We start from the raw sequence: 20,178 nt of genomic DNA, 5'->3' as shown, positions 1-20,178 counted from the left end.
TGTTTGACTAGTTTTGTAGCATTTGCTCATTTTTTTGTCTCTTCAGTAAAAACCTCTTTGTCATCAGAAAGTTTCCTTTCAGTCTCCTGGTCATCTTCCCTCTAATGTTTTGTTAGCATTTCTTAAATGATTTCTTAGAACTCAGTCTTACTCTTGGGTCATTTTTATACTTCTTAAAACTTTACAGATTTTGAGCAATTAAATAAATTCTTGAAATTTAGAAATTACCTGATCAACTAAATACACACAAGTTTTATAAACTACATTGTTCACTCTATTAAGTGTAAAATACCTAACATCAGTTTAACTTACGAATGTTAGAAATTCTAACCTGGAAAAGATCAAGCTAATAAGCTCCCAGGAAATCACACAATTTTTATCAGCGGTTACCATATCTGTCTTTTTAAGAGTCAGCATTTATAAATTAACAGTGTTGTTCTTTGGTTGGAGTAATCAAATGTAAATCTCACCTAGGTGAACTTTGCAAAAATAAGCTAAAGCTTTATTTAGAAAAAAAGAGGTTTGATCTGTTGGACATAGTTTATGGCTTTCTACTTTGTTGTTATTTTGAAGTTCCCAGTGTGTTTTTTTTGTGACTTTTAAAGCCTGTGCCTGTGGATGAATTCTTATTAAAAATGAGAATTTTGCCCTGTCTGGTGTGACTCGGTGCATTGAGTGCCAGCCTGCAAACTGAAGTGTTGCTGGTTCAATTCCTGGTCGGGGTGCATGTCTGGATTATGGGCCAGGTCCCTAATTGGGGCGTGCAAGAGGCAACCAATCAATGTGTCTCTTGCACATTGATGTGTCTCTACCTTTCTTTCTCCCTCCCTTTCCCTCTCTCTAAACATAAATAAATAAATAATGAGCATTTGAACTAGGTTTATCAGAACTTAATGCATAAATATCTAATCACTTTTCACCAGCTACTTGAAGCAGCATATGTGATAAATCGCTTAGTGGTTGTAGATTCTAACATGTTGGCAAATAGGATTTATTGAATGTTTTGCTAAGAGTACTTGTCTTAAATGTACACAGAAGGGCTTTAATAAATTACAAGATATGGTCCTCATTCTTTAGGAGCTTATGAATGACATGAGGTCATGGTTCTAACCTGCAAATGGAGATAATTTGTATTTTCCCTTTGTACCAGGATTTTTCTTTCTTTACTAGCTTAAGTGGAAGTCTGGGATTTTTTTTTTAAGTTGGATATTAGACAGATGTCAAGATAGTATTAGGGATTCTGACTTTTGTTTTTATACTAAAAATCCAAACTATACACTGTAGTTTCTTAAAGAAATATATCTTATATAGTGCAGGTAGGATTTTTACACTGTTATATAGAAAAGCTGTTCTATAATTTTTTACCAAAAATACATAGGACAGTGAGTGGTCCAAAGGCACTTTGGACTCATAAATAGGGAAGGTTGCTTCACCTAGTTGGTAAAGGCCAGGGATGCTTCTACATGTCCTGTATTTTATTTAGAAAAATGTTATTGACATTCATTACTCACATAGAGTAGCCATTGTTCCTATAGAAAAGTATGAACTGTAATATCTTAGTGAGAGAACTCATACTATAGGCTACAATTACTAGAACACTGACTACTTACTTGCCATGCTTCCTATTTTTGTCTTTTCTTATTTTTTTCCCCTCCACTTTTAAGGATTGTTTGCTGGCTCTGTGATTGAGCTATTTTTGTCTGTCTTTAGTATGTGTTTACTTTCCCCTACCATTTTTTTAGTGAAAATGAGTTTTTACAACATCTTAATACCCATATTCTTTTTAATGGCTGCTTCCTTTTCTCATTATTTGATCTTTTGTTGTGAGAGATTTGCTGACTGTTTGAACTTTCATGTTAATTGTTTGCTACATACTCACTAGAATGGCTAAAATGAAAAAGGAGTGGGGAAAAAAGTGTTGATGAGGATGTAGCACAACTGGAACTCTCACACAATGCTGAAGGAGCTTCATAACTGTCATTTATAACTACCAAATGGCAGTATTTACTAAAGCTGAACGTAATGTACATTCTATGACTCAGCAGTTCTTCCCCCTGATATATAGCTGAGAGATACTATACGCCCTAAGATACTTCAAGGTACTAGAATGTTCATTGCAGAACTTTTCAGAAGAGCACAGAAGTAGGAACTGCACAAGCTCCTCGTCATTGGTGTAATTAATAAGTGATGTATTTGAATATTTCCATAATAGAATACTGTGCAGTAGAAGGAAAGAAAATTTTACAACTACATGCAAGGTTTGAATGAATGTCACACACGTTTTGAGAGAAGGAAGTACATAGTATATTACTCCATTTATATAAAACACAAAAATAGGCAGAACTAATCTCAACTTTTAAGGAGTGGCCAGAAGGAGGTAGGAGGGGGCCTTTGGTGCTGTCGTGTACTATTTTTTAAGCTGAATGCTGGTTTTGCAGGTGAGTTTACAGTACTTTGTAGAAGTTCATTGAGCTGTTTAGGTGCACTTTTCTGGTATTTATTATAGCTTGATGAAAGTTTTCGAATTTTTTTAGATTAGGGTTGGTACTCACCATCTCTTGAAACCCATCAGAATTCTCTTCTACATGTACTGTCATCTCCATGGACCCCATTGATTTGAAGCCCATTGCTAGTTTTTTGAAAAATTATTGCTGCTTAACTGTTGCTTAACATGTTTTTGCTTATTTCTTAATTGTAAACTTGCGAAGGACTGAAAAATGTGTTTGCCTTACATTTGTCTTTCCTCTCAGACATAAAGCATTGTTGCACATCAGCAGTTGATAGATTGTTAAATCACTTGTACCTTCTCCAACTCTACTGTTCATCCTTTCTGTATTTTCACAGTTAGCCTAGAGCATCCTCTGGCACCTCCAGTATTTCCTCATTCATAAGGCATTTGCAGACTGAGTAGAATATGCTTTCAGTGACTCATAGATCTTTGTGATAGCATATACAATCTTAAAAAACTATTGTTAGCCAAAAAGTTTATTTTTTTATGTAAAATAAAAGATACGTTTTTCATTTTTGCCAATAACATATAATGCTGATCTCAATTAATGTCTCGTTTTGATTGCTATCAACTCATCTGCCTGACTGTGGAGCATCATCCAATGAGAAATCTGCAGCACAGAACTTTGCAAACCACTTTCGACACATTTGATCAGTCTTAGCAACTTCTCAATACTCTGCACAAATCCTGTTTTGCATTTCAGTTGTTTTTTTACCTTTCTTGAAATAATAAAGCATAATATGCTGAACATGTTGCATATTTTCTTCCATCTGCAATATTAAAATGGCTAATTTTTGTCTACACAAAAATTCACCAATTTTGGTTTTTTTTTAAATACACACTGATATGACAGCTGTCACAATATAATCTAAAAAAATTGTTTGAAATGAAGTTAAAGACAACTGAGTGCTACTTAGAGCCACTAACAGGAAAAAACCAAATGAACATTTTGGCCAACCCAATAAAATATAAAATGAAACTCAGAGACCATAAAAGAAAATTTGACAGATTTAACTAAATATTTTAAATGTTTTGTAGTGAAAGATAAAAAGTTAGATAAATGACAGACTTGGAGGAAATTGTAATATATAGAATAGGCAAAATATTAATATTGTATATATTGCCTGCCACAAATCTATCTAGACTGGAGAATTCTTAAAGATTGAAAAGAAAAGGATATATCACTTTAGAAAACGACAAAATGTGTGAATAGGTAATTCACAAAAGAAGTACAGACAGTCAACAAATACATAAAGAGAGGAATATTTTTACTAAAAATTAGAGAGATATAATAGAAGCAGTGATGTTACATTATTTTTTAACTAACATTTCAATTTAGCAAAAAGTTTTAAAAGTTGGCAAGAATGTGGAGGAAAGAGCACTTTATTCCTTTTGTGGAAGTGAAAATTATTACAACCTTTTGAAGGCCATTTTAGTGGTACACTTTTTTACTGTATCCAACATATTCTTATGTGGGTTGAAAAATGGCACCAAAGACTATGTTGACCCAGAACCATAGAATATGACTTTATTTGGAGTAAGGGCCTTTTCACATGTAGTTAAGGTAATGATCTAGAGATTAGTAACTGGTGTCCTTATAAGAGAAAGAAGAGGGAGATTTGAGACACCAAAGAGAGTCAGAGAGCTGAGAGAGGTGTGAATGGATCCTCCCTCAAAGCTCCAGAAAAATACAACCCTGCCAACACCTTGATTTTAGACTGCAGGGTTCCAGAAGTGTGAGAGAAAAAATTGCTGTTGTTTGCAAGCCATCGGGTTTATGGTAATTTGTTCTTAGCCTGGGGAAGCTTATATATGTGTACAAAAATATATGCAGAAGACTGTTTTGGCATTATTTATTCCAGCAACGAATTAGAAGCAAAACAAGTGTTCACCAGAAGTGAAACACTTAAACTGTGGTCTAGTAAAGAATACTATGCAGTGGTAAAGTGATTGAGGTAGAACTGTATATGTACTGACATGAAATTGTTCACTGTACATGGGTAAATGATAAACACCAGCATATACAGAGACGTTTTGTTTTAATAAGTTGTAAATATAAATATATAGAAAAAACTCTGAAAGGATACATAGAAAATCTTTGTGGAGGGGAATGTAGATGGGGAGGCAAGAATAAGATACTTTAATTTTAGTCTTTATATCTGCATTGCTTGAATGTTGACAATAAATATCTTTCAGTATTTAAAAATTCAAATTAAAAAAGTCAGTTTAACTTCTCTTAAAAACACAACAAGAATAAACATTTAAAAACTAAACTTAAGGTTATATTAAGGTTATACATAAATATTGATATTTTGCTCGTGGCAGAGATAATGGTGTACATTATTTAATATTTTATAAATTTCAAAAGCATTGTCAAATACTTCATTAAATTTATTCTTCCCCTGATCTGCCTTTTCTAAAAGAGGAAAGTAAGGCAGTGTAATTAAGAGACCTGTCCCGAGGCCACACACATTAAGTGGTACAGCTAGACTGAAATCCCAGGCTTCTGACTCAAAAGTCCCAGTGCCGCTTTACTGATGAAATATATATGTCCCTAGTGGAGACCGTCATGTGTGGCACTTAAATACATTGTGAATAATTAATCAGAATTAACCCTGGCCTTTCATGTAACTCCAGAGTTATAAAGACCCCAGTGGTATCCTACTAATCAGTGTGTGGTCAGACCATTGAAGGGTTGGGACCCTTCTCATCAACCTCTGCAAGTATTTAGGAATCACAAGGGATCAGGAAATTGATGTGCTCCTTTCTCTGATTAAGAGCACAAGTAGAGAACTTTAGAGCTAGAATAGATCAGGGAATATTGTAGTCCATCATTTTACAAATGAGGATATTAAGGTCTAGAGAGATTAATCATTTGTTCACAATAATATAGCTAGTTAAGAATAGAGGCAGCCCTGGCTGTTGTAGCTCAGTGGTTTGAGCACCGGCCTGTGAAGCAAAGGGTCGCCTGTTCAATTCCCAGTCACAGGGCACATGTCTAGGTTGCAGGCCAGGTCCCCAGTAGGGGACACTTGAGAGGCAACCATACATTGATATTTCTCTCCCTCTCTTCTTCCCTTAGCCTCCAAAGATAAATAAATAAAGTCTTAATTTTTAAAAAAAGGTGAGATGCTTACGATTTTATTTTTAGTAGATTTTTTAGTCAGATTACTGCCATTTAAAAATAATATCCTTAAAATGTAAACAGTTTACTGTGGCTAAATCGAACATGTTTCAAGTTTTAAAAATTGTAGAGAAACTTTTGGAAGCATTATGATCAAGAATTTTTTTTGCAAAGATCTCACAGGGTTTGGTTTGTGTTCCCTACTGTCCCTAGTCGTGTTACAGGAAAAAAGCAGAGTTAAGCTGCCACCGTCAAATACAGGCATAAGACAAAGAATGGTTGGGAAGGAAAAAGGTCTTTAATAAAATGTTGCACAACTTGGGAAAATGGAGGACTCCCAGGCTCCACTCTTCTGCAAAACACATGCAAAACCTGTTTGTCCCCCAAAAGGCTGAAACCCAAAATCAAGCCCAGAAATCCCACTCCATCCTTATCTGTCTGCCCTTCTGGAGCCCAAGGCTGCTAAGCAGATAGCTCTCTGGCTTCAGGCTCCCTCCCTTGAATCCTCTGGTCTTGATCTGCAGCTTCCCATATGGTGGAGGGTCCAGAGCCTCTGCCAGCCTCTGTACCTGGCCATGCAGGGGCTCTGTCTGTGGATCCCAGAGGAAAAGAACAGCAAGTTTCTGCCCACCCTTCATTTAAATCTGGCCACAGCTGACCCCTCCTTTTTTCAGATTAGACTGGAAGGTCAGCACTGGCCCCTGCCCTCACGTTAACCTTTAGGTACACATGTTGATGCGACCTGTGGTTTCTCTTTAAATCAGGAATCAGAAGAGGATAGGAGGGATTTTCCTTCATCCCACTCTAGCCTTGTGCAGACTCCATGCAAGGGCCGCAGCCTCTAGCACCTCTGCCAAGGTTGGGGAAATCGGTCCTCAGATGCTGCCCTACATTAGTTACTGGGGCTATGTAACACTTGTGCACCTTTTACCAGGGACGCAGCCTCTCCTGTGCTGCCCCAGGAGCCTCCCCTTTGCCCAGCAATCTGACCATATCTCCCTGTGTCTATGAGTCTGATGGGCCACATCACAAATCTCTAGTTCTAAATTCTCAGTTTACTGTGGTGTTAGATGAAACACTGTTAAATCTCTAATCTCTATGAAAGGAAATCTTCCACCTGCCTTTTCCTTAATTGGTCTAAGTCCAGTTCTAAAAGTAATCTGTGAAATATAGAAAATGTTATTAAAAACATTTTTAAGCTATAGAATTTTGCATATACCTTGTCTGTATCTCCCTTGACATCCTGGAAAGGATTGTATAAGGTGTGTCCTTTTACTAGCAAATCTTCTGTTTTCTTTTTTTTTAAAGTATAATTTATTGATCATGCTATTACAGTTGTCCCAATTTTTCCTCATTTGCTGCCCTCTGTCCAGTACCCCCATTCCCTCCAGCAGTCCCACCCCTTAGTTCATGTCCTTGGGTCATGCCTGAGTTCTTTGGCTTCTCCATCTGCTATACTATTCTCAATGTCTCCCTGTCTATTTTGTACCTGCCAGTTATGCTTTTTAATCCCTGCACCTTTTCCTCCATATCACCCTTCCCCCTCCCAGCTGATAACCCTCCAAATGATCTCTGTATGTATGATTCTGTTCCTGTTCAGGGTGTTTGCTTAGGTGTTTTTTTTTTAGATTCAGTTGTTGATAGTTATGACTTTGTTGCCATTTTAATGTTCATAGCTTTGTTCTTCTTTTTCTCTTAATAAGTCCCTTTAACATTTTATGTAATAATGGCTTGGTGATGATGAACTCCTGTAGTTTTACCTTATCTGGGAAGCACCTTCTCTGCCTTTCCATTCATTCCAAATGATAGCTTTGCTGGCTAGAGTAATCTTGAACGTGGGTCCTTGCTTTTTATCACTTTGCCAGTCCCTTCTAGCCTGAAAAGTTTCTTTTGAGAAATCAGCTGAGTCTTATGGGAATTCCATTGTAGGTAAGTCTGCTTTTCTCTGGCTCCTTTTAAAATTTTCTCTTTATCTTTAACCTTTGGCATTTTATTTATGCTCAGGGTGAGGCAACCTGCTTCCCTTGTTGTGGCTCTGTGCAGGGGGAGGGTTCAGAAAGGGGCAGTGCCACTGCCTGCCCGGCTTCTGGAGGTTTGCCTGGCACTCACCCTGTTTCCAGTCACTTCATTTACCCTCTGTATGTGACTGGTGGCCTCTCAGCTGTTGCCCTGGTTCTAAATCCCAGAGGAATTCGGTCTGCGTAAATTCTAAGTCCATGTAGGCCCTTTAAGCAGAGTCTCCTGAAAATCCAGCAGATTATTCTGTTGTTCCAACCCACACTGGTTTTTACAGCTAGAAGTCATGGGGATTTATCTTCCTGATGCTGGAATCCTGGACTGTGTAGTCTGAACTGGGGCTGGGATCCTTCGCTCCTGAGATTTCCCTCCCAATTTTTATCTGCCACATGTGAATATGAAACTGCTTGTTTCACTGCCTTCCATGTCTCTTTGCCGTCTCTGCCCCTCAGACCCATCTGGATGAATGTGGCTTCTTGAAATCCTTGGTTGTTGGACTTCCATACAGTTCTACTTCTGACTGTTCTGGGTGTTACTTGCTTTGAGGTGTGATTATATATTTTTCTATAGTTGTGCAAGGAGGCAAAGGATGTTTACCTACATCTCAGTCTTGACAGGAATTCTGAAATCTTGTGTTTCTCATGACCCATGAAGAATTATTTCTAGTCATAAAATATAAATATCAAATTTTACATAGAAAGTATTATTCACTTGAATTGTTTGGTTAGTGCAAAAATGGAACTTTTAAAATTGGGATTAGGAAGTTAGGAACATGACCAAATAAGGTTTTGAGTTATATTTAAGCAGCATGACCACCATCAATAGTGTGATGGTACTTTAGCCTAAGAGTTGTTTATTAGAAGCCCTTTAGTATACTTTTCAATGTGTTTTTATTTTATCTTTAGCAATAACATTTTCTCTTAAAAGAGGGGAAATATACTTTGTTATGAAAAGCAATTTCACTAATTAAAGTAAATCTTTTAAAACTCTCATTAACTTTTTATATTCTATAGGTTTATAACTTTTATTTTTTAAAGAATCTAGATGTACTGTCTTTACAGTGCTTGATATGTAGTTGGTTATTATGAACTTAATAGTAAAGCTTTTTTTAAAAAAATGAGATATGACCCAATTTATTAGGCAGGAGTTAGCTTTGTAGCTTAATTGTCTTTCATGTATAGGCATGCAAATAAAGGGATTGTTTTTCCTTATAGTTGATAGCTAAACATGGTGTATTCTCTAACAACACATCCTTCTCCCTACTCAGCATATACACATATATACATGTTACATCCACATTCATATTCCCAGTTTTGCTGCTGCTTCTTCCCATTTACCCAATTTTATTTTCTGAAGTAATATGGATTTTTACAATATATTACGCTGTAAACTACTTCTGCGTAATAAAAGAAGCTTGTTTGACTTTATGGCTGTACCATGGTGGAGGATCCATCCATCCAATTAGTAGTTCTCAGTTCTGTGTATCACACAGTGATTATTTTCTCTTTTTACTTGTGATTACCAGGCCCAACTCTTAGGGCTTTTATGTGGGCCTGGGTTAGGACCCAAGAGACATCTGTATTTTTTTTCCCAACTCTACGATTGAGTCTGTTAGGCTGTCAGAACTCTTTCAGGGTTTGTTTTTTGTTTGGTTGGTCGGTTTTTGTTTTTTTCTATTACTGAATAGGAACACTAGGTGGTGCCATGTAATAATCTCCCAAGAAGTTTAAACTGTACCCTGAGTATGCATCCAGTTGTAAATTTGGAATGAATGGCAAGTTTATACTAAACAGTTGGTCAGTAACAAAAAAGGATCTAGAATCCTAACTTGTCATCCAGTGTCTGTTTTGTCTATTCTGTTCTGGGCTTTGATGATAAGTACCCTTTGCTTAATTATAAATATAATGCCCATATTTTAGTATCTTTTACTCTTGACTGTATACATTTCCTCATGTTGCTATATACTTCCCCCTAATTATTACTTTAATAGCAGTCTAGTGTTCCTTTTGAGGAGATGCAGTATGTTATATTTAGTCTGTCCAACAATCCCTGTGTGGTACACAGTCAGAATTGAGAACCACTGATTTGGTAGAAAGTTTTAAATTTGTGAGTAAGGTTTCCTAAATTGTTCAAAGAGTTAATGTATAAGCTACTATTCTGTGTATGTCAGGGTATATAAAGCTGAATCAAGCACAGAACCCAAGTTAAAGGATAGAAGAGTGGCTGGAGCCCCAGGTTGGTCAGGCCTGAGTGGGCCCGAGGTGGCCGTGAGCAGAGTTAGACCAAGATGGCAATGCAGGCGGTTCATCTTGAGTCGCCAGCTTTCCTAGTTTGTCTCAACTATGCTCTGAGCACAGAGAAGGAGCAGGTGATGGGACTCCGTATAGGGGCGTTGGATGATGACACAAGGAATAACTCTAAATTGACATGTGCCAGAAGTAAAATAAGCACAGTTGCTGAAAAGGTTGACACTGTCAGAATTGTTCATATTCATTCTGTCATCAACTTGCCATGTTCTGATAAGAGGAAGGATCAAGTCTAAATTTTTCCAGAGCAGCTATCTACAACCTCAACAGAGGTGGGGTATTGGCTGAACTAACAGGTCATCCCATGAAAATTGTGAACTGATACCATTCCCATCCTCATATAACTGTTTGGCCTTCACATGTTGATGTTTGCACACAAGCCATGTACCAGGTGATGGATCAAGGCTGTGTAGGACTTTTTTTTCCTGTTTCATAGAAGATAAAAACACAAAAATTGGCTGGGTAATCTACACTTACCTTCAATCCATTCAGGCTCAAAAGAACTCAGAGTGTGAGAGAACTGAAATCCCAATCCATATTGTCCCTCATGTAACCATTGGGAAAGTGTGCCTTGAATCAATAGTTGAGCCGCCCAAGATCTTGTGCCAAGAGGAGCAGGATGCATGTAAAAGGATTCACAGTCTTAAAGATCCATAGTAACCATATCCACAGTAACCAAGATCCATAATGGCTCAGTGTTTACCAAGAATCTTCACAGTCAGATGTCAGCAGTCAGTGGGCCTGTCCTACAGTAGCTGGAGGACAGACTGGAGCAAAACCAACAGCATTTACAGGAGTTGCAACGAGAAAAGGAAGAGCTTATGCAAGAACTTTCTTCTCTAGAATAAAGTGGAAGACAAACTGGGGGGAAATGAAAGTATCCATGTATAAAATTAAATAAGCTAGGTCAATTTTAAGAAAAAGTTGGAAGGACTCACATTACCTGACTTTAAGACTTAACTGTAAGGCAAGAGTAATCAAGATGGCATAGTACATGGCCAGCGGATTTTTGACAAAGGTGCAAAAGCAATTCAATGGAGGAAGGATAGTCTTTTCAACAGATGATGCTGGAGTAATTGGACACACAAAGGCAAAAACATTAACTGACATAAAATGTACGCCTTATATCAAAATTAACTAAAAATGTGTCATGGACTTAGATGTAAGATGTAAAACTATAAAAATTTTAGAAATAGCTCTAGCTGGTGAGGCTCAGTGGATTGAGTGCTAGCCTGCAAACCAAAAGTCGCTAGTTCAGTTCCTAGTCAGAGCATATGACTGGGTTACCAGCCAGGTAAGAGGCAACTGATTAATGTATTTTTTGCACACTGATGTTTCTTTCCCTCTCTTTCTCCCTTCCTTCCCCTCTCTCTAAAATAAATAAATAGATAAAATCTTTAATAAATAAAAATTTACTAAAAATTTAGAAGTAAAATTATGGACAAATTTTTATTGTCTTGGGCTAGGCAAAAAGTTCTCAGCCTTCACCCCAAAGCACAGTTCTAAAAAGAAAAGTTGATATGTTGGACTTTATCAAAATGAAAAACTGTTCTGCAGAAAATTTAAGAGGAGCAAATTATTGAGAGAATTATCTGCAAACCATATCTACAATATATAACAATCTACAATATGTAACAGTAAAAACCAACAATCTAATTAGAAAATGAGCAAAGTACATAAATAGATATTTCACTGAAGAGAATAGCAAGTAAGCACAAGAAAAGATGTAAGTTAAACATACATATACTATATGACCCAGCTGTTTAACTCCTAGACGTTTATCACAGAGAAGTAAAAACCTGTGTTGGCAAGAAAACTTGTACACAAATGTTCTTACCGCCTTTGTTTGTAATAGCCCCAAACAGGAAGCAACCCACATCTCCTACAGTTGAGTTAAACCAACCATGGAATATTATTCAATGAAAACAAATACTCATACAACTTGGATGGACCTCAAAGGTATCATGATGAATTTTTTTTAAAAGCGTAACACTCTTGAAATGACAAAATTATAGAAATACAGTACAGATTAATGGTTGCCAGGCACAGGGACTGAAGGGGTAGAGAATGTGTGTGACTATTAAGGGATTGCACAAGGAGTTCCTTTGTGCTGGTGGAACAGTTCTGTGTCTTGATTGTGGTGTTAATTAAATGAATTTGTATCTGTGCTAAAAATTGCATAGGCCTACACACACCCACAAATAAATGCATGTAAAATCGAAATAAGTTCTCCAGTCTAGTAAGGAGTATTGTACCGCTTTCAGTATGTTGGTTTTGAAGTAGTACTATACTTACATAGGATCTTATTACTGGGGGATACTGGATGAAGGGTACATGGGACTCATTGTACTATTTGCAGCTACCTGTAAGAATATAATTACTGCAAAATAAAGTTATATGTATTAAAATAGTACAAGAGTAAAAGCTAGTTATTATGAATTAGTCATGTACCAGTCATAAGATATGACTTGTGAAGCTAGTTCCTGAAAGCCTATTTTTAAATAAACTTGATTTTTTTAATAGTTACACATGTCCAGCCTGTTGATACTACATTTCTACCTGATACATCAATCATGCTGATTTTTTAATTCAGGGTGTGACCATTTTTTATTTTACATTAAAAAAATTTACTCCAGCTTTATTGAGGTATCACTGATATGACATGTAAGTTTAAGGGGTACAACATGATGATTTGATACAGGTATATTTTGTGAAATGATTACTACATAAGATTAGTTAACACCTCTTTCTCCTCACAAAGTTACCCTTTGTTGTGTCTGTGTGCTGATAACATTTACGACCTACTCTCTCAATAACTTTCAAGTATGCAATGCTGCAGTACTGTTAACTGTAGTAATATGCTATACATTAGATCCCTAGAACTTAAAAACACTTCTTCCCCCCCAGCCCCTAAAAACCACTGTGTACTATTTTTATGGTTTCAGCTTTTTTGTATTTCACATATAAGTGAGAAGAGTATTTGTCTTTCTCTGTATGACTTCTTTCACTTAGCATAATGCCCTCAAGGCACATTCATACTATTGAAAAAGGCAGGATTTCCTTTTATTGATGGCTGAATGATACTCCTCTGTGTATGTGTATGGCATTTTCTTTATCCATTCATCTGTTGATGGTTAAATGTTTTTAAAAGATGTTATTGATTGTGCTATTACAATTGTCCTATTTTTTCTCCCCTTTATTCCCCTCTGCCCTGTACCACCTCCCTGCCCCATCAGCATTCCCCCAACTTAGTGCATATCCATGGGTTGTACATATAAGTTCTTTGGCTTCTACATTTTCCATACTATTCATAACCTCCCCCTGTTTATTTTGTACCTGCCATTTATGCTTCTTATTCCCTGTACCTTTTCTTTTGTTCTCCCTCCTCCCTTTCCCCACTAATAACCTTCCTTGTGATCTCCATTTCTGTGATTCTGTTCCTGTTCTAATTGTTTGCTTTTTTGTTTTTGATTTCTTAGGTTCAGTTGTTGATAGTTTTGAGTTTGTTGTTATTTTACTGTTCATATTTTTTATCTTTTTCTTAGATAACTCACTTTAACATTTGATATAATAATAGCTTGGTGATGACGAACTCCTTTCACTTGACCTTATCTAGGAAGCACTTTATCTGCCCTTCCATTCTAAATGGATTATGCTTTGCTGGGTAGCATAATCTTAGACGTAGGTCCTTGCCTTTCATGACTTGGAATACTTCTTTCCAGCCCCTTCTTGCCTCTAAGATTTCTTTTGCAAAATCAGCTGACAGTCTAATGGGAACTCCTTTGTAGGTAACTATCTCCTTTTCTCCTGCTGCTTTTAAGATTCTCTCCTTATCTTTAGTCTTCGGTAATTTAACTATGATGTGTCTTGGTGTGTTCCCCTTTGGGTCCAAATTGTTTGGGAATCTCTGAGCTTCCTGGACTTGCATGTTTATTTCCTTTGCCAGATTGGGGACGTTTTATTATTTTTTTCAAATAAGTTTTCCATTTCTTGCTCTTCCTCTTCTTTTTCTGGCACCCCTATGATTTGGATGTTGGAACGTTTAAAGTTGTCGCAGAGGTTCCTAAGCTTCTCCTCGTTTTTTTTTTTTTTTTAATTCTTGTTTATTCATTCTGTTCCAGTTGAATATTTATTTCTTCCTTCTGATCCAAATCATTGATTTGAGTCCCAGTTTCCTTCCCTTCACTTTTGGTTCCCTGTATATTTCCTTTATTTTTACTATTCACAGCCTTCACTTTTCCTCCATTTTGAGACCATAGTCAACCATTTCTATAAGCATCCTGATTACCAGTGTTTTGAACTGTGCATCTGATAGGTTGGCTATCTCTTCATCCCTTAGTTCCCATTTTTGGAGTTTTGATCTGTTCTTTCATTTAGGCCTTTTTTTTTCCTTTTGTCTCAGCGATCTTGTTGCGTAGTAAGGGGCAGAGCCTTAGGTATTCACCAGAGCAGTGCAACCATGTACTGTGTTGTAGCTCTGTATGTGGCGGGAGGGGTCCAAGAGGGAACATGCTGCTTACTCAGCTGTTGGCTGGCTTTCAGTTACTTCCCCTGCTACTCCCAAGCAAAGTGGGCCCTTCTCGTACTGATTCCTGGGTAGGTGGTTTTGTGTACACTCCAGGACCCTGTGGGTCTCTCCAACAAAGTGTCCTGTGAGTTTGGGAGTTTCTCCTGCCATTGCAACCCTCACAGATTTTTATACTCAGAGGTTTTGAGGCTTTATTTCCCCATACTGGAACTCTGGGTTGTGCAGTCTGTCTTACTTCCCAGTTGTTACTCCCAGTTTATCCACATGCAAATGTGGGACTGCCAGGTCCCCCAGCCACTGCCTTCCCATGAGTCCTTTCCGCCCTGGCTGCGCATCTCCACTCCTCCTACCAGTCTGGATGAATGTTTTTCCTTTAACTTCTTACTTGTTGGACTTCTGTACAGTTCGATTTTCTAGCAGTTCTGATTATTTTTTATTTTTAAATTTGTTGTTGCAATGTTAAGAAAGAAGAACAAAGTAGGAGGGATCACAATACCTGATGTCAAACTGTATTACAAGGCCACTGTAATCAAAACAGCCTGGTACTGGCATAAAAACAGGCACATAGACCAATGGAACAGAATAGAGAACCCAGAAATAAACCCAAATCTCTACAGTCAATTAATATTCGACAAAGGGGGCAGTATCATAAAATGGGGTAAAGATAGCCTCTTCAACAAATGGTGTTGGGAGAACTGGACAGCTACATGCAAAAAAATGAAACTCGAGCACCAACTTACATCATACACCAAAATAAATTCAAGGTGGATAAAAGACTTAAATATAAGCCATGACACCATTAAAGTCCTAGAGGAGAACATTGGCAGGAAAATCTCAGATATTTCACGCAGCAACATTTTTACTGATATGTCCCCTAGAGCAAGGACTATAAAGGAAAGAATAAACAAATGGGATCTCATCAAAATAAAAAGCTTCTGCGCAGCTAAAGAAAACAGCATTAAAATAAAAAGACAACCAACTGTATGGGAAAACATATTTGCCAATGATACCTCAGACAAAGGTTTAATCTCCAAAATATACAAAGAACTCACACGACTTCACTCTAAGAAGACAACTAACCCAATTAAAAAATGGGGAAAGGACTTGAACAGACACTTCTGCAAGGAGGACATACAGAGGATCCAGAGACACATGAAAAGATGCTCAATATCACTAGCTATCAGAGAGATGCAAATTAAAACTACAATGAGATACCACTTTACACCGGTGAGAATGGCTATCATAAACAAAGCAATAAACAACAAATGTTGGAGAGGGTGTGGGGAAAAGGGGACTCTGGTCCACTGTTGGTGGGATTGCAGACTGGTACAACCATTATGGAAAACAGTATGGAATTTTCTCAGAAAACTAAAATTGGACTTGCCTTTTGACCCAGCAATTCCACTGCTGGGATTGTATCCTAAGAACCCTAAAACACCAATCCCAAAGAACCTATGCACCCCAATGTTCATAGCAGCACAATTTACAATAGCCAAGAGTTGGAAGCAACCTAGGTGCCCGTCAGTAAATGAATGGATCAAAAAACTATGGTACATATACACAATGGAATTTTATGCTGCAGAAAGAAAGAAGGAGCTCCTACCTTTTGCAACAACATGGATGGAACTGGAAAGCATTATGCTGAGTGAAATAAGCCAGGTGTTGAAGGACAAATACCATATGATCTCACCTCTAACAGGAAGCTAAACAACAAAACAAACAAGCAAGCAAAATATAACCAAAGACACTGAAATAGAGAACAGGCTGACAGTGACCAGAGGGGAGAGGGGAGGGAATTTCAGGGGAAATAAGGGAGGGATTTAGAGGAACCTATATAAAGGATACATGGACAACAACTGAGAAGGGTGGAAATGGGAGGGAGGGGGGAGGATGGGGGGTGGGATGGGATGGGAGTAATAGACAGAAAACTGTACTTGAAAAATAATTAAATAAAAAAAATTAAAAAAAAGAAAATCCAGATAATGTATGAGCTTTAGTCAACAATAATGTGTCCATACCATTTTATTAATTGTAACAAACAGCATACTAATGAAGACGTCTATCATAGAGGAAGTTAAGTGTGGGGGAACTCTCTGTATTATCTCTACAATTTTTCTGTAAATCTAAAACTATTCTAGGTAAAGAGTCTATAATTAAAATGTTATTTGAAATCAAAAAAAAAATTTGTTGTTGTGTTTTTGGCTGTGCAAGGAGGCAAAGTGTTATTAAACCTATGCCTCCATCTTTGCCAGAAGTCTCCTGTTGATGGATATTTAAGTTGTGTCCTTTTCTGGTTACTGTTAATAACGCTACAGTGAACATGAGAGTACAGATATCTCTTTGAGGTAGTGACATTGTTTGCTTTGGATAAATATCCAGAAGTGGGATTGCTGGATCATATAGTGGTTCTATTTTTAATTTTTTGAGGACCCTCCATACTGTTTTCCATAGTGTCTGTACCACTTTACATTTCCACTAACAGTGCAGAAGAGTTCACTTTTCATTATAACTGTATTAAGTTTCTAGTTATATCTTAAAAATGAAAACTTTTAGACAGAAAAAAAATTCAGTAAAATTTTTAATGAGTAGAGACTAAATGGGAACTTATTGTGTTCTATATACTTCAAAGCAAAATGGGTTATTGGACTCATAATGAGGTCTGTCCAGTGCTAAACTACAAAGTACATATATTTTATGACTATAGATTAGTTTATACCTTTAGCTTGCTCCCCTGTGAAGAAGCTATGAGTTAAAGTAAAAAGAAACTCGATGGGATAAGGATTCTAGGTCCTTTCGTGTTACTAACAGTTACCTTGAACACGTCACTTGTGAGCTTCTGCTTTCCTTCTATAAAATGAGAGACTAAAGATGTTGATCAGATAAGAAAAATATGAAAACTTTTTATACACAGTGAGGTCGGTTGTAAAATAAAAGTACATGGTAGAAAATCATTATTTTGTCCTGATTTGTTTGGAAATCAAATGAGCAAATTTCCATAAAGCTCCTTGAACAGACCTGGCACATGGTAAGCATTCAACATTAGCTACTATGAAAATGGAGGTAGTGATGACAAAGCTTTGGGACTAAAATACTCTGTTTCTGAAAGTTGTAATTGAACTGCTTTAGCATCTGTACAAAAAAGTAAAGGATACTTTAAATAAGTCTATGTTTTTATTTTCTAGGATCAAATCTAAATCGCTGTGGTTTCAGAGGCTCTTCATACCTGGGTATTCCATTCAATCCATCAAAGGTCAGGATCTGGAGAAAGGAGGAGGGAAGTGGGGAGATTTCAGTGAGAAAGAGTACTAAGAAAGAATGCTAGAAGAACCAGGCTTCCATGTTTCAATACAGCTACATACTGTCTAATGTATATTACAAACTGGAACTCTTTAAGTGAAAGCTATGCCACCTTACTTCTTGGGAGAATGCAAAATACACATACACAAAAATTATGTCTCTCTTATGTCCTTTGTGTGTTTGTAAATTATTGGTGATTTCCTGGAGAAAATGAAATTAAATCACTCAAGTGCTTGGTAACTTGCAGTCTAAGAAGCCCATGCACTTATATGCAATTAGAGAAGGACTTTACAAATGGTTCTCATTTCTTAGTTAAAAAAACAACACCAAAAAAAAACTTACAACAGCAGTAGCGAAAGACCTAAGTAATAATGAATTTGTTGACCTTCGTGGCAATAGGCAGGATATCTTCAAGGTTTTATCCAGAGGCTTTGGTACCAGCACACACAGGTGTAGAAAGCAGTGAGTCCTAACACAGTAAGGAGCTTTTTTCTTTAAAGAAGCAGACCCAGAACACTTTGTAGTGTTTCATCTGTGCACAAAATACCAATTTTTTCTACAGTGGCAAGAAAAACTTCATCATTTTGTCAAGAGGTTTCACAAAATAGAAACTTTGATGAGATGGATTTGCTTCTACAATGGTTACAAGCTATTATCTGGTGACATTTAGTGAGTCAAGGTTTATATCCAGTTGCAATCTGAAGGCAAACAGCATGCTGCCAGTTTTTCTGCTTCAAATTTTAGGAGTAAATAGTAATTTTGGAGAAGGAGACATGATTTGATAGAGGTACTGTTTAAACTTTTTTCCTCTGCCTTAAGCTGTAGACCGATTTGCCTATCTATGTCACAGTCGTGAATTTGCCATGGCATTTTCAATCTTGTGTGCCCATTGCTTTTAGCAGGGAATCTGAAAACACAGGATTTGTAAAATACAAATACATGTAAAATTGATGTTTGTTTTTCTCAGATAGCTATACAAATTAGAATAGTAAATTACCTATTTACTGAAATTATTTAATAAAATAAGTTTTTATTTAATTTTACTAATTGAGATTGTATTAATTTTAAATTCAGAATCCTGGAACAGCCCATCCTTATGACAGTGGCCACATAGCAATGACCTACACTGGCCTTTCATGCTTAGTTATTCTTGGAGATGACCTAAGCCGAGTAAATAAAGAAGCTTGCTTAGCAGGTTTGAGAGCCCTTCAGCTGGAAGATGGGAGGTATGGGTCATTCCTTCTTACTTTTTGAAAGAAAAGTTTTTTTAAACTGAAAAAAAAAATGAATCTATTGCTATACTAGAACTTTAAAGTTTATCATAAAGTCTCATTAATCTGAACTTTTATTCCTTTGGTGCTAGGAGGAGAACAGCATAAGCATTGAATATTATATTCCAGTATAGGTAGTTTTCTTGATATTTTTAAAGGACAGAAGAGGAAGTTAATGAGTTTATTAATATTTGATGGTTTGTGTGGTGTATCTAACTAAAGAAGAATTTTCCTGGAGTTTTAAGGTGACACTTTTTAAACCCAGGAAGTGATAAAGCAGCAGTGTTGCTGTCTAAAGAAAAGACTGCAGACAAATTCTGCTATGTTATTATTTCTCTGTCACATGTACTGTTATCTCTATTTTCCTGATGGTATTTTTAAAATGCTGCTCTTGATGAGAAAATTAACATCAACATATAAGATAAATTGCCATTGATTAGAAATATTATAATATTAAATATTTACCTCAGCAGGCACGTGTGGCTAATTTCTCAGTACTTCAACATAGTCTTTGTGTACTGCTATCTTATCTTTGTTTATAAAGGGAGGAATACATAAGAGATACAGTCTATTACCTGTCTGAAACTAATTAAGTAGGAAAAAAATTAAGTTAAAACACTATGATCAATTAATGGTTATTTATATATAGTTAGAAGAAATTTCACATAGCAAAACCTGGTACTTTTTTTTTTTTTTTTTTTGCCATTGTGCCATAGCTGTTTCAGGCTGAGAACAAAACTTTGGTGGCATCTGGGAGAAGTAACTGTGGTAGTATGTAAAGCTACCCAGAAATCAGAACTTTAGAATAATGATTGAGAGATTATTTTAGATTATTCAAGTTAATAGTTCTTTATTGAATAATGCAAGTAGTATATGGTTTTTAATCCATATTAGGTTTTTAAATTTGTATTTGTGATAGAATAAAATTATAAAACAGTATTATTAGTAAATCTCGTTGTTGTTATTTTCAGTTTTTGTGCAGTACCCGAAGGCAGTGAAAATGACATGCGATTTGTATACTGCGCTTCCTGTGTTTGCTATATGCTGAACAACTGGTCTGGCATGGATATGAAAAAAGCCATCAACTATATTAGAAGAAGTATGGTGAGTTATGTTGCTAAATTGAC

The 20,178-nt window shown here is 36.6% G+C and overlaps 1 protein-coding gene and 1 pseudogene across 1 annotated transcript in view; both read left to right on the top strand.

Moving 5' to 3' along the window:
• PGGT1B (protein geranylgeranyltransferase type I subunit beta) overlaps window positions 1-20,178 on the top strand; it is a 59,289-nt gene that overhangs the window by 9,315 nt on the left and 29,796 nt on the right. The window contains exons 3-5 of the mRNA XM_037032197.1: window positions 17,666-17,733; window positions 18,855-19,006; window positions 20,023-20,155. Of these exons, the coding sequence (XP_036888092.1) occupies window positions 17,666-17,733; window positions 18,855-19,006; window positions 20,023-20,155 (353 nt within the window). The remainder of the gene's footprint in view (window positions 1-17,665; window positions 17,734-18,854; window positions 19,007-20,022; window positions 20,156-20,178) is intronic.
• Window positions 9,937-10,822, top strand: LOC118977424 (lys-63-specific deubiquitinase BRCC36-like; annotated as a pseudogene).

The sequence above is a fragment of the Sturnira hondurensis genome, unplaced genomic scaffold (genome assembly GCF_014824575.4).
Source record: "Sturnira hondurensis isolate 20B ecotype Veracruz unplaced genomic scaffold, ASM1482457v3 Scaffold0021354, whole genome shotgun sequence".
Taxonomy (NCBI): Eukaryota; Metazoa; Chordata; class Mammalia; order Chiroptera; family Phyllostomidae; genus Sturnira; species Sturnira hondurensis.
The sequence above is the reverse complement of the archived record's forward strand: the minus strand, read 5'-3'. Positions and strand labels throughout refer to the sequence as shown.